The sequence below is a fragment of the Garra rufa genome, chromosome 11, assembly GCF_049309525.1.
Source record: "Garra rufa chromosome 11, GarRuf1.0, whole genome shotgun sequence".
Taxonomy (NCBI): Eukaryota; Metazoa; Chordata; class Actinopteri; order Cypriniformes; family Cyprinidae; genus Garra; species Garra rufa.
This window is the reverse complement of record NC_133371.1, coordinates 41,715,857-41,729,795: the sequence shown is the minus strand read 5'-3', so window position 1 is coordinate 41,729,795 and position 13,939 is coordinate 41,715,857. Positions and strand designations below refer to the sequence as shown.

The 13,939-nt window shown below is 27.5% G+C and overlaps 1 protein-coding gene across 1 annotated transcript in view; it reads left to right on the top strand.

The window, feature by feature from the left end:
* glg1b (golgi glycoprotein 1b) overlaps positions 1–13,219 on the top strand; it is a 34,228-nt gene extending 21,009 nt beyond the window's left edge. The window contains exons 8-15 of the mRNA XM_073850218.1: positions 1,669–1,859; positions 3,837–3,960; positions 4,168–4,310; positions 7,176–7,277; positions 9,471–9,578; positions 10,589–10,709; positions 11,026–11,132; positions 12,695–13,219. Of these exons, the coding sequence (XP_073706319.1) occupies positions 1,669–1,859; positions 3,837–3,960; positions 4,168–4,310; positions 7,176–7,277; positions 9,471–9,578; positions 10,589–10,709; positions 11,026–11,132; positions 12,695–12,862 (1,064 nt within the window). The 3' untranslated portion in view covers positions 12,863–13,219. The remainder of the gene's footprint in view (positions 1–1,668; positions 1,860–3,836; positions 3,961–4,167; positions 4,311–7,175; positions 7,278–9,470; positions 9,579–10,588; positions 10,710–11,025; positions 11,133–12,694) is intronic.
* Positions 13,220–13,939: the final 720 nt, after the last annotated feature.

Below are 13,939 nucleotides of genomic sequence, written 5' to 3'. Positions count from 1 at the left end.
ATATATATATATATATATATATATATATATATATATATGTATATGTATATGTATATGTGTATATATATGTGACCCTGGACCACAAAACCAGTCTTAAGTAGCACAGGTATATTTGTAGCAATAGCCAAAAATACATTGTATGGGTCAAAATTAATGATTTTTCTTTTATGCCAAAAATCATTAGGAAATTAAGTAAAGATCATGTTCCATGAAGATTTTTTTTTTTAAATTCATACTATAAATATATCAAAATGTAATTTTTGATTAGTAATATGCATTGTTAAGAACTTAATTTGGAGAACTTTAAAGGTGATTTTCTCAGTATTTAGATTTTTTTGCACCCTCAGATTCCAGATTTTCAAATAGATGTATCTCGGCCAAATATTGTCCTATCCTAACAAACCATAAATTAATAGAAAGCTTATTTATTGAGCTTTCATGTGATGTATACAACTCAGTTTTGTAAAATTTAACCTTATGACTGGTTTTGTGGTCCAGGGTCATATATATATATATATATATATATATATATATATATATATATTTATTTATATATATATATTATAATGTGACAACTAGAAATTATTATTCATTTCATTCCCACATGTACATGGTTTCAGAAATAAAATGATAGAATTAAGAATTAGAATTAAGAAATGTCAGCTTACATTTATATTTGTATCTGCTCATTTTAAAGATTTTGTCTTATTTGAAATAATTTCATGTCATCTTTTTCCCCTTGATTTTAATTAATTTAAATTTAGAATTTATTTTAAATATTTTTTTTTATTTAATAAAAAAATAATGAATTAAATTTAATTCTTAAATTAAAATAAGGTATTGGTTAAAATTAAGTACATAAAATACTGTACAAATGGAATCAGTCTCTGTAAAGTAATTAAACACTTACTGAGGGATCATTAAAAGACTGAGAAAAACTCATGGAAATGTATTGGTCAAATGTGGAAATCCTGTGGAAAACCCTACATTACAGCCAGATGGTTTAAACCACACATGCAAAACACAAAATACATATTCTACAAAGTAGGATTGTTGTATGTTATACAAAGCCAGGTGGTTTGAGGCATGTATTTGCACACATTCAAAATACCAAATACATGTTGTACAAAGTAGGATTTTCCTTGCTTTGTATGGAAATACATTTTCAGTGTGTAACTTTCCCACCCAGTCCATTAAAAACCTAGCTATAAAAAAATGATTCTGCCATAAATCATGTTGACACAACCGTGAGCACATTAACATACGATCACACGTTTACATAATTATACTTATACTTATTCAGTAGTCAGCAACCTGGGAGGGTCCTGTTTAGTCATGTAACTTAGTATGTAGCTTAGGTTTGCTTAAAAATATATATTATTAATGCAATAATATGTTAATTTGTTTAATCATGCCCCCTGACCTACATGAAACTGTATAATTTTCCTACCTTTAACACAATTCCAGCTTTAACTACCACCTATGAAATGTGTAGAGCTGTCAGTTTATAGTATTCATTTAGTGATTATTATTTTAAAAATGCATTTAATCATGTGCCCCAACAACTATACAAAAGAAACCTTGGCTAACCGCAACTTGACAGCATAAGTGAAAAAATTAAAATGCTGAAGCATTATAGAATAGAGCTCTATTAACTTACTATTGGAGAACACCTTCATCACCCCTTCTTTTCTTGTCTATATCTGTCCTCTTCTTCTCAGATCATTGAGTGTCTCAAAGAGAACAAGAAGCAGTTGTCCCAGGTGTGTCATCAGAAGATTTTCAAGCTTCAGGAAACTGAAATGATGGATCCGGAGCTGGACTATCAACTCATGAGAGTGTGCAAGCAAATGATCAAGGTGAGTTGTTTTAGCAGGTAACTAACTTTCGGTCGTATCCTGACATTTCCTAAAGCTTTCCTGTCAAACGGAGCAATCTGATGGTTAAAAACGTACTCTGTATTGCCGAAGATCAATAGTAATAGCTTAACCCCCATGTTTTAATTAACTTAAACTCAATAAGATCAATCTAGAGCCAGAGTGGAGCGGCTGATTGATCAGACCTGATTTGGAAAAGAGTGTTAAACATTTCAACCACATAACCTTGTCTTTGAGCGAAATAGTATTGAATGAACAAATACATTACTGATCAAAAGTTGAGGTGAGTAGGATATATATTTTGAAGGAAATTAATACTTATAATCAGCAAGGATGCTTAAAATTGATTAAAATTGATTTTTTTTTTTTTTTTTTTCAAATAAATGCTGTTCTTTTGTACTTTAGATTGGGCTAATCAAGGAAAACTGGAAAAATGCAAATATAGGAAATATATTAAAGCAAATATATTAAAGCTATATAGAAGTATTTAAAAAAGTGAAATTATAAAGTTTAAAAAAATAAGAAAAAGTACACCTTTTTTTTTTTCAAATAAACACTATTCTTGTGTACTTTCGAGTTTCGATTAATCAAAGCTTACTGGAAAAAATGCACATGTAACTAAAACTAAAATAAATCAAATTGAAGCTTTATAGGAGTATTTTTTACAAATGTTAAAAATGACAAAAGAATTAAATTACTAGAACGAAAATAAAACCAATTAATCGTATCATTTTTAATGACAAAAACACATAATTACTAAAATTAAAATGTTTAAAAAATAAATAAATAATTTGTTTTGTTAATACATATATAATACATAATACATCAAATAGATTTTTCAAATAAATACTGTTCTTTTGCATTTTCGATTAATTAAAGAATACTAAAAATTGCATGTTACTAAATTTTGTAAAAAAAAAAATTACAAAAGCACATAAAATTGCTAAAATTATATTTTTTTTAAATAATAAATGTTTTGTTAAAATTAACTAAAATAAAACACTTTAAAGAATATAGAATATAGAATTATTTAAAAACTATTAAAAAATGAAAATACTTTTTTTACTTAAAAAAAATACTGTTCTTTTGGACTTTCAATTAATCTAAGAATACTGAAAAAGCACACATTACTAAAACTATGCATAACACAAATAAAATTACTAAAAATAAAATAAAATAAAACAAATTAATAGAATTATTTACTAAAATTAAAATGTTAAAAAAATGTTTTTAAATTGTTTTGTTAATACTTAAAATAAGCAAGGACACAGAAAATGAGAGAAAATACTTCTTTTTTTTTTACTTTTTTCAAATAATTACTGTTCTTTTGTACAAAAGAAAAAGAAAAAAAAAGTACATCAAAGAATACTTAAAGTATATCACAGTTTTGACAAAATATTGAACAGCAGAAACAACATTTCTAAAGGATCATATGACACTAAAGACTGGAGTAATGATGCTGAAAAATTTGCTTTGTCATCACAGAAATAAATTACAATTTTAACTATTGTAACTTTAACTACTTTAAATTTTGAATTCTTATAATATTTATGAATATTAAAGTTTTACTGTTTTTTTTTTTTTTGCATTGGCGTGCAAAAAACACATTTTACCAACCTAAACTTTTGAGCAGCAGCATAGTTTTAAAAAGGAATATTTTTACATTTATCAGTTTTATGCCACATTAAATAACTAAAGAGCAGTGGTTTGTTGTAGCGGTAAAAGCTAAGGCCTCATAATCACAAAATTGCTGGTTCATTTGCCAAAATGACCAGTCCATTAGCTATCACTATTTTGCCCTTGAGTACAGACATTGCCTTATGTGCAAGTCATAGACTACTTACTTGCTCTCCGAAGAGTCTGTAAGCTTTCATATGTTTCCCATTGATCTGTCCAGTCTGTAGTTAAGTCATTCTCTCCTTTTCTTTTTCTTTCTCAACCTATTTGCTCTTGGATAAGCGTTTTTGCACCGAGTCGGATGCTAAGAATGTACTGCAGTGCCTAAAACTAAACAAGAACAGTGAGCTAATGGATCCCAAGTGTAAGCAGACGATCACCAAGAGACAAATTACGCAGAACACAGGTGATGACCAAACACATCTGCACCAGTAAATGCTTTCTTTTCCACTAAACTATAGTTAGTTCGAACTTTTCTTTTGGTTGTTTTATGGCTAGTTTCTGTCTTTACCTCCTGGCCTTGAATCTAACATTTATTGGTCCCATTTTTTTTTTTTCAACTTCATCTGTAATGCTGGAGTTTTAATTTCTTGGCTGTCTTGGTGTTTTTCAGACTACAGATTGAATCCAGTGTTGAGGAAGGCTTGTAAAGCAGATATACCCAAGTTCTGTCAAAGCATACTTAACAAAGCCAGTGACGCCAATGAACTGGAGGGTCAAGTCATATCCTGCCTCAAACTCAAGTATGCAGACCAGGTATGTGTGTCACTGAATATTAGTAACGAATATGTAAGGGATAATGTACAGTCAGCCCAGAATTATAGCAGAATTGTACTATCATACTTCATATGTTGCGATAATGACAATCTGACTTTACTTTATCTTGCTTATTGCACAACTACTTAATTATTCAGTGCTGTTATTGTTTAATACTAAAACTATTAAAACTATTGCTTTTGGTAATTAAAATAAAATAAATATAAATAATAGAAACAACGTAATAATAAAATCTTAATAATAACAGAAATTAGAAATGTTACCTAAAGGTTGTGCAAAAATGTATTTTTTTTAATTAAACAATAAATTAACTTAAAGATATGTAAAAAATACTAATTTTAGCTTTATTTTAAATGAAGATAAAATAAATCAATACAAATATTAGATTAAAAATGTTAACTTTTTTTTAAAACAGCATATTTTTTTTAATTTAAAAATGACAAAAGCACGTAAAATTATGAAAAAAATGTAAATGTTTAAAACAGTTTTGTTAAAATTACTAAAACTAAAAACAAATTAAAGCTATATAGAATTATATAAAAAAAACAATTACAAAAGCACATACAATTACTAAAATTAAAATGTTTTTTAAATTAATAAAATGCATAAACTATTTAAATATAAGTATTTAAAGAAAATACAAAAACACAAAATTACTAAATAAATAAAAAATTAATAAAAAACACAATTTAAAGCTATATATATATTAGGGGTGGGCATAGATTAATTTTTTTAATCTAGATTAATCTAAATAATGACTTAAAGTCTTTGAGAATGGATCATAAAGCTCATAAAGCTGTTCTATGATAATTTGTTGATGAAAATAAATTGTTCAATTAGATGTACTTGTGTTTACTAACTAACTAACAATGAAATTATTTTTTCTACCTATTAGATTGTGTTTTTTTTAACGTCAACACCTACCCAGCCCATTACATGTTACACCGTACTTTTATTTTGACAGGTTGCCGTGAAGTTTCTGTGTCATACAGTATGATATGATGCTTGTTTTCTCAAATGAAACGGTAAAAGTGACACTCACAGCAGTTTGGGAGATTGAGTTTATCTGTTCATGTGAGATGAAAATGCCAAAAATTACCGGGAGCGTCACGTGTGTTTCAGTATGCGTGTAGTAAAAGCTCGTCTCCGCAATGCATACATACAGCTAGGCAAATGGAACATATCGGATTCATATTAAAACGGTCTTTTTGCATTTCAGTTTTCACATACACTAGTCCATATCGCGATTTGAATTAAGTGACTGACCAACATTTGATTTATGAATCCAAAAAACGACGAATTTACGTGGCATTTCGCTATAGTAGATTCGGTTTTTATGAATGGAGGACGACGCAATCCCGTCTGTGTTTTGGCGGAGGAGACTTAAACGCGTGACCATATTCTATAGTCTTCGGTATACATCCGCGTTAAACTATCAAGGTGAAAGTCATCATAGCTTGCGTAGTTTAGACCCAGCTCCCAACCCAAATTTGAGAATAGATTAACGGCGATATTTTTTTTATCGCGCGATAAGAGTTTCACGTTAACGCAGCACGTTAACGCCGATAACGGCCCACCACTAATTTATATATATATAAATATTTAAAGATATAAAATAAAACAAATGAAAACTATATAGAAGTGTTTAAAGATAATTAAAAAATGCCAAAAGCGCAAAATTACTAAAATTTAAATGTTTAAAACATTTAAATAAAAAAATTGTTAAAATGACTAAAACCAAAGTAAAACAAATGAAAGCTATATAGAAGTATATTTGAAATATTGAAAGTTACAAAAACACATGAAGTTACTAAAATTAAAATGTTTTTAATATAACTAAACAAATAAAATATAACAAATTAAAACTATATAGAAGTATTTAAATTAAATTAATAATGACAAAAGCACAAAATTACTCAAACTAAAATGTTTAACAAATAAATAATTAAAAAATAGTTCTGCTAAAATTACTAAAGCTATTTAAAACTAAAATAAAACAAATTAAAAATATATAGAAGTACATTTAAAAAATTGTAAGTTACAAAAACACATGAAATTACTCAAATTAAAATGTTTTAAAATAATAAACTAATAAAATATAACAAATTAAAACTATATAGAAGTATTTAAATAAAATAAAATAATGACAAAGGCACAAATTTAATCAAATTAAAAGGTTTAAAAAATAAATAATTAAAAAAATAGTTCTGCTAAAATTACTAAAGCTATTTAAAACTAAAATAAAACAAATTAAAGATATATAGAAGTATATTTAAAAAATTGTAAGTTACAAAAACACATGAAATTACTCAAATTAAAATGCTTTTAAAATAAATGAACATAAAATATAACATATTAAAACTATATAGAAGTATTTAAATTAAATAATGACAAAAGCACAAAATTACTCAACTTAAAATGTTTCAAAAATAAATAATTAAAAAATAGTTCTGCAAAAATTACTAAAGCTATTTAAAACTAAAATAAAACAAATTAAAGATACATAGAAGTATATTTAAAAAAATTGTAAGTTACAAAAACACATGAAATTACTCAAATTAAAATGTTTTTAAAATAATAAACTAATAAAATATAACAAATTAAAACTATATAGAAGTATTTAAATTAAATAAAATGACAAAAGCACAAAATTACTAAAATGTAAATGTTTAAAAAATAAATAATTAAAAAATAGTAATGCTAAAATTAAAATAAAAAATTAAAATATATCCTGCAGGGTTGTGTACTAGACAAATGCAGGTCTTTCTGTGCAAGTTATTTTATTAGCATGTAAGTGGGAGTGTTTTGATGTGGAAATGACTTCAAAATTGTCTTCATTTCCAGAGGTTGTCTGGTGACTGTGAGGATCAGATCAGAGTGATTCTTCAGGAGTCAGCGCTCGACTACCGGCTCGATCCGCAGCTCCAGGTTCACTGCAGAAATGAGGTGAGTAGAAACAAGGGCTCTTGATTCTGTTTGTCAGCTCATTGCAGTACATCTTGCAGTGCATTATCTGCTAAGGATGCATGCAATTTGAACTTGAAATCTGGCCAAACTGCTAATATAAATCAGTATGATTGTGCCAACTGTTTTAATGATGCCTAAAATGCTATATAGGGAGCTTGTGAGTGTTTGCAACGCAGCCCATGGCCTTCAACACACAGCATCTTTATGAGATCTAACAGTCTGTTTAAACATATCAGGACACTCATATTGAGCCGTACAGAGAGAGTGAGGGGGCGTCTGAGAATTGCTTTAAAAGACCGTTCAAGCGATGTTGAAAAGAACCTATGTTTTTTCTCTCTGTCCCTAAAGAGATTTTCTGAGCGAGGAAGAAATGTCCAGATGCCTTATGAATGACTAATCTGCAGTAATATTTCAGTCTTGTTTTTGAGGGAATGGAAGGAATTCATCTGTAATGTCACAGGACAAGAACTAGATTTAAAATAGACATGTTTAGTGCCAGCTATTTTTATTGATTTAGTGGGGTCAAAAATCATAAAAAAGTATCTTATGCTTATTATGGATAGATTTAATTGATCAAAAATTACAGTAAAAATTGTGAAATATTATTACAATTTACAACTACTTTTTATGTGAATATATTTTAAAATGTAATTTATTCCTGTGATGAAAAGCTGAAGTGTCATTTCTCCAGTCTTTAGTCACATGATCCTTTAGAAATCATACTAATATGCTGATTTGCTGCTTAAGAAACATGTATTATTATCAATGTTGTAAACAGCTTAAAACAGAATTTATATTAAATATAATTTTTGTAACAATATACTTTATTGCCATTTTTAATTTCATGTGTTCTAGCTGAATAAAAGTTTTTGTAAAAACAATAAATAAATTAATTAGATTTTAAAATTCTGACCCCACACTTTTTAATATTAATGTACTTTTTTAAATTTAATTTAATTTTTTTGTACTTTTTTAAAATTTTAATTCTAAATTTTGAAATTTAAAATGTCAATTTTAATTTGCTGATTATTTGGTTAGATGTACTATTGGGTAAAAATGTTAAATTTGTATTATTATTAATTAATTGGTAATTTAAGACTAATTAAATATTATTTTATTAGTTACTAATTAATACCAGTCCAAATTAGTTATGAGGAGTAATGCAAAAATTGCTTTTGGTAATTAAAATAAAAATACAAATAATAATTGAAAAACTAAAGAAAAAAATAATAATAACATAAATTATAAATGTTACCTAAAGGTTGTGCAAAAATAATAATAATTAAAATTCAATAAATTAACTTTATTCATAAATTAAAGGCATACAGAAATTGTAATTTCAGCTTTATTTGAAATAAAGCTAAAGTAAATGAATACAAATATTAGTTTCAAATTTTAACTTTTAAATTAAATTAAATTTAAAATAAAACAATTTAAAATAAAACAAATTAATACTATATAGACGTATTTAAAAAAAAAAAAAAAAGAAGACAAAAGCACAAAATTACTAAAATGAAAATGTTAAAAAAATAAATAATAGTATTGTTAAAATGAAAGCTATATAAGTATTTAAAAAAAAAAAAGACAATAAATGTTTAAAAAAATAGTTTTGGCAACTTTTGGCAAAAGTTGGCTAAAATGACTAAAACTAAAATAAAACAAATTATTCATCAATTGGTAATTTAAATAATGTTTTATTTAATTGAATTCTGTCTTTGTGGGACCTTAAACTGAAGAATGACAGAAATGACAGTCCATTATTATTATTATTATTATTATTATTATTATTATTATTATTATTATTATTATTATTATTATTATTATTATTATTAATGAAAGATTTGTCATAGCTGTGCTGCAGAGAGTGTTGCAGATGAATACGGCTTCTTTGTAATGCTGTGGGACAGGAACAGGGACCCTCCTCCTGCAGCCTGTCTGAGAAAAGCCCTTTATTTGTGATCTCCATGAGCCATAGGCTCTCAGGGAGCAATCAAGCAGAAATGGTGTGAAATGGGTCTCTTGATGGGTCAGAAAAGAAAATTGACTATGATCTCAGGGTTATATTCTGGTGACTGGAGGCCACATGAACACAGACAAAGACGAGGCAGACTTTTGAGGAGGAAAATGGAGATTTTGTATCTTTAGTCACTTTGTAACGTGTGTGTGTGTTAGATCACGCGGCTGTGTGCAGAGGAAGCTGCCGCGCAGGAACAGACGGGTCAAGTGGAGGAGTGTCTGAAGAACAACCTACTGAAAATTAAACAGGAGGAGTGCAAGACGGTACTAAACACATCCTTAAACATGCTTTATCTGCTACACACTGCTTTCCTCTGCATCTGTTGCTATGGAAACACCATCAGTGTTTTTAAAGCCACATCTGCTTTTTTTTAAATATTTTTTTGAAGTCTCTTCTGCTCTCCAAGCCTGCATTTATTTGATCCAAAGCACAGTGAAAATATAAAAATTCTGAACTATTTTGACTATTTAAAATAACTGTTTTCTATTTGAATATATTTTAAAATAGAATTTATTTTTGTGATATTAAAGCCGAATTTTCAGCATCATTACTCCAGTCACAGGATCTTTCAGAAATCATTTTAATATTCTGATTTGCTGCTCAAAAAACATTTTGTATTATTATTATGTTGAAAACAGCTGAGGTGAATTTTTCTCAGCTTTCTTTGATGAATAGAAAGTTCAGAAGAACAGCATTTATCTGAAATATAAATCTTTTTAATATTATAAATGCCTTTAGCATCGCTTTTGATTAATTTAAAGTATCCTTGCTAAATAAAAGTCAAGGAAGTTTGCTGCCGTAATATGGCCGAAGCAGGCGCAGTAATATCACGCAGCACATGTGAAAATGCTAACCTAGCTGGGAACTAATTTCAGGCGCTGCGAGTGTAGTTCCTAATCTTATCAGCCTAGAAAATCGCAGCTTTACATTTTCCGCTGGTATTAGTTCACGATATAACTACAGAAGAGTCAAGTTTTAAACAGGACAAATATCGAAACTCGGTCATTTTTTAACAGGATGCTATTGGTGTAATAGGATTCAATGATCTGTGCTTAGCTGTGCTAAAAAGTGATATCGCCAGAACAGGAAAACAGCTGAATGGATTTCAAAACGATAAAACTCAATGAGAATGAGCCTATTTCCAAAAAAAGTGGAGTGTTCCTTTAAGGAACACCTTTACATGTGGCACTCACACACAGCTATATTAATTTGACATGTACAGGTTTAGTGTCTGCATTTCGCTTTTTCATTTCATCCTGTTCTCCTTGTGTAGGAGGTGTTGAACATGCTCAAAGAAAGCAAAGCAGACATATTTGTGGATCCTGTCTTGCATACGGCCTGTGCTCTGGATTTGAAACACCACTGTGCAGCCATCAACCCTGGAAGAGGCAGACGTCAGTGTTTTTGTTGGGGTTTTTTGCATATTACACAATACATTCACACTTTTAAAGATGTTATGAGATCACACTTGCTCCACATAGCTGCATATTAAACCTCATTTATTTCTCACTGAATGTTCTGTTTCACAGTTAAATGCATTCTAAATACCGTTTGGTGTTGTTTAATTCATGATGCTTGGGTTGAGGGACTATTTGCTATTTTAGAGCCTAATGCACAGTTATGAGACTGACAGGTGGTGTGATTATGATGTGTTTTTCTAACTCTGCAATTTGGAGCTCCTGACTCCCTCTGTTTAAAATTCTTTCCCAGAAATGTCCTGTTTGATGGAGGCTCTGCAGGACAAGCAGGTGCGTTTACAGCCTGAATGTAAGGGAAGATTACAGGACCGCATAGACATGTGGAGCTATGCAGCGAAGGTCAGTAAACACAAACACATTAAACTAGCTGTCAACTAAATTATTTTTCTTAAATATATTTATCACATGCAAGCCCAGTCTCTAGCTCTAAAATATGCATTTTTGCATTAAAATTATAATTATTAATATTATTATAAAAAAAATAATAAGAAGAAATTACTATATTAAAATAAAGTCATCTTTATTATTGTTATTATTATTATTATTATTATTATTATTATTATTATTATTATTAATTTAATTAGAAAAACAAGACATTATATTATAATAAATTATTGTTAATTATTGTTAAATGTTATTTATTAATTCATTACTAATAAATTTTAGACATTTAAGTTTATTAGTGTTAGTATACATATCTGTATAATAATAATAATAATTATTATTATTATTATTATTATTATTAATGCTGAAATAGCAGGAAAATGTTATCATTTAAAATGATCATTCAAATTTATTATTATTATTATTATTATTATTATTAAAAATATATTACTTGTTTTATTATAAATGTTTGTATTAATGTGTGTGTATATATGTATTTATTTTAATATGTATTTATTTTAATATAAGAATTTGTTATTCTTAAATTATTCATAATTATAATAATACAATAGCACAATATGTTGTTATAATTTTAATAATAATAATAATTATTATTATTATTATTACTAATGCCATAATAGCAGGAAGAAATTGTTATATTAAAATAAATTCTTCATTATTATTATTAATATATTTTTTATTTTTTTAATATATATAAATTTTATATTTATTATTAATAATATTAATTGATAAACATTTTTGTAGTCTTATGTTAATAAGACAAAAGACAATATTATATTAAATAAATGTTACTGTAACTATTACAATTTAGACATTATTATTATTATAGTATTTTAAATTTTTTTTTTTTGTATTTTGTATTAACAATTTATTTGTATAATTAATTAACAAGGAATTACTATATTAAAGTGTTAATAAAATTGGTATTGTTACAATATTGTTATTGTTAAATTGTGTATATATAAGTTAATAGTAAAAACAATAGTAACAATATTAATATTCTAACTATTATTTTTAATATTAACCTAATATTTTAATATAATAATTTCTTATTACATTATTCATAATTATAATACACAATATAATAATTCTATATTAGAAGAAATTGTTATATAAATTTTTTTTGTTATTAATTATTTTAATATACATTTTTGTATTAATGTAAATAAGAAGAAAAAGGAAAGTATATTAAATGTTACTGTATCTATTACAATTTAGACATTATTATTATTATTATTATATTTATGATAAATTATAAACAATAGTTGGTATTAACAATGTATTTTTCTAATTATTAATAATTTAATAGCAACAAGAAGAAACTACTATATTAAAAATTAATCGTTGTTAATAATATTGTTACTATTGTTTTTAATATTAACTTGTGTATATATAAGATAATATAATATTACATTTGTTACTATTGTTTTTACTATCTCTTATTTTTAATATTAATATAAGTCCTTTTAATGAGTTCTACTATGTGATTTTCCCAGGTGGCACCAGCTGAAGGTTTCTCGGACCTCGCTCTGCAAGTCATGACATCACCTTCGAAGAGCTACATCCTGTTCATGATTGCGCTGGCCGTGTCCATCCTCTTCCTCGTGGGGCTGCTGTGTGGCCGCATCACCAAACGTGTGACCAGAGAGCTGAAAGACAGGTAGAGCGAGGATGCCGCCCATCCGCCATTTCACACCTCATTTCCTGCCCTCGCCGCGAAGACTTAGGGATCCGTCAGTGGACCTTTTGTGGGCCGGTGCCATGTTTGGAAGCCTCTCTAGCCCACCCTGCCACTGAAACCCACCTCAATCCAAACATACAACTTTTGAACCGCTTCTCAAACAGGATCAAGATCGTTTTGAGACATTATGCCTTGAGAATATATGTTTTGGTTTTTAGAGTGACAGCCTTACTTCTTGACTGTAATATGGTCATGTGTCAATGCAGTATTTTTATCGTTATGTCTTTTTCCATTTTTTGAGAACGATGGGGCTTTAATCAGCAGCTTACGTGAAAATTCAGAAGCCATCTTTATATTTGTTTTTAGTTTTTAAATCCCAAGTTGGACTTCATTTCAAGTAGGATTTGGATGGAAGATGTTTTTTTTCTAGTTTATTATTACATTATTACAAAGACTTTTATGATACATTAGACATCAAGTGCTAAACTTGCAAAAATTATGACATATTAATAGATGGTGTAATTTTCAAGGGCAAAGGCAAAATGAATAATAGTAAACACATCTTTGGGTCAATCTCATATATATACACTGTTGCTTAAAATGTTGGGATCACTAAGATTTTTAATGTTTTTTTTTTTTTTAAAGAAGTCTCTTAAGCTCATCAAAGCTCAATTTATTTGATCAAAAATACAGAAATATTGTGAAATATTGTTTCAATTTAAAATAGTGGTTTTCTTTTTCAATGAATTTTAAAATATAATTTATTCCTCTAATGCAAAGCTGAATATTCAGCATCATAACTCCAGTCTTCATCCTTCAGAAATCATTCTAATATGCTGATTTATTATCAGTGTTGAAAACAGTTGTGCTGCTTAATATTTTTTTTTTGGAATCTGTGATACTTTTTTCAGGATTCTTTGATGAATAAAAAGTTCAAAAGAACAGTATTTATGAAAAATAGAAATCTTTTCTAACAATGTAAGTCTGTACTATCACTTTTTAGCAATTTAACCCATCCTTGGTTTAATTAAAAGTTTAATTTAAAAAAATGACTGGCCAC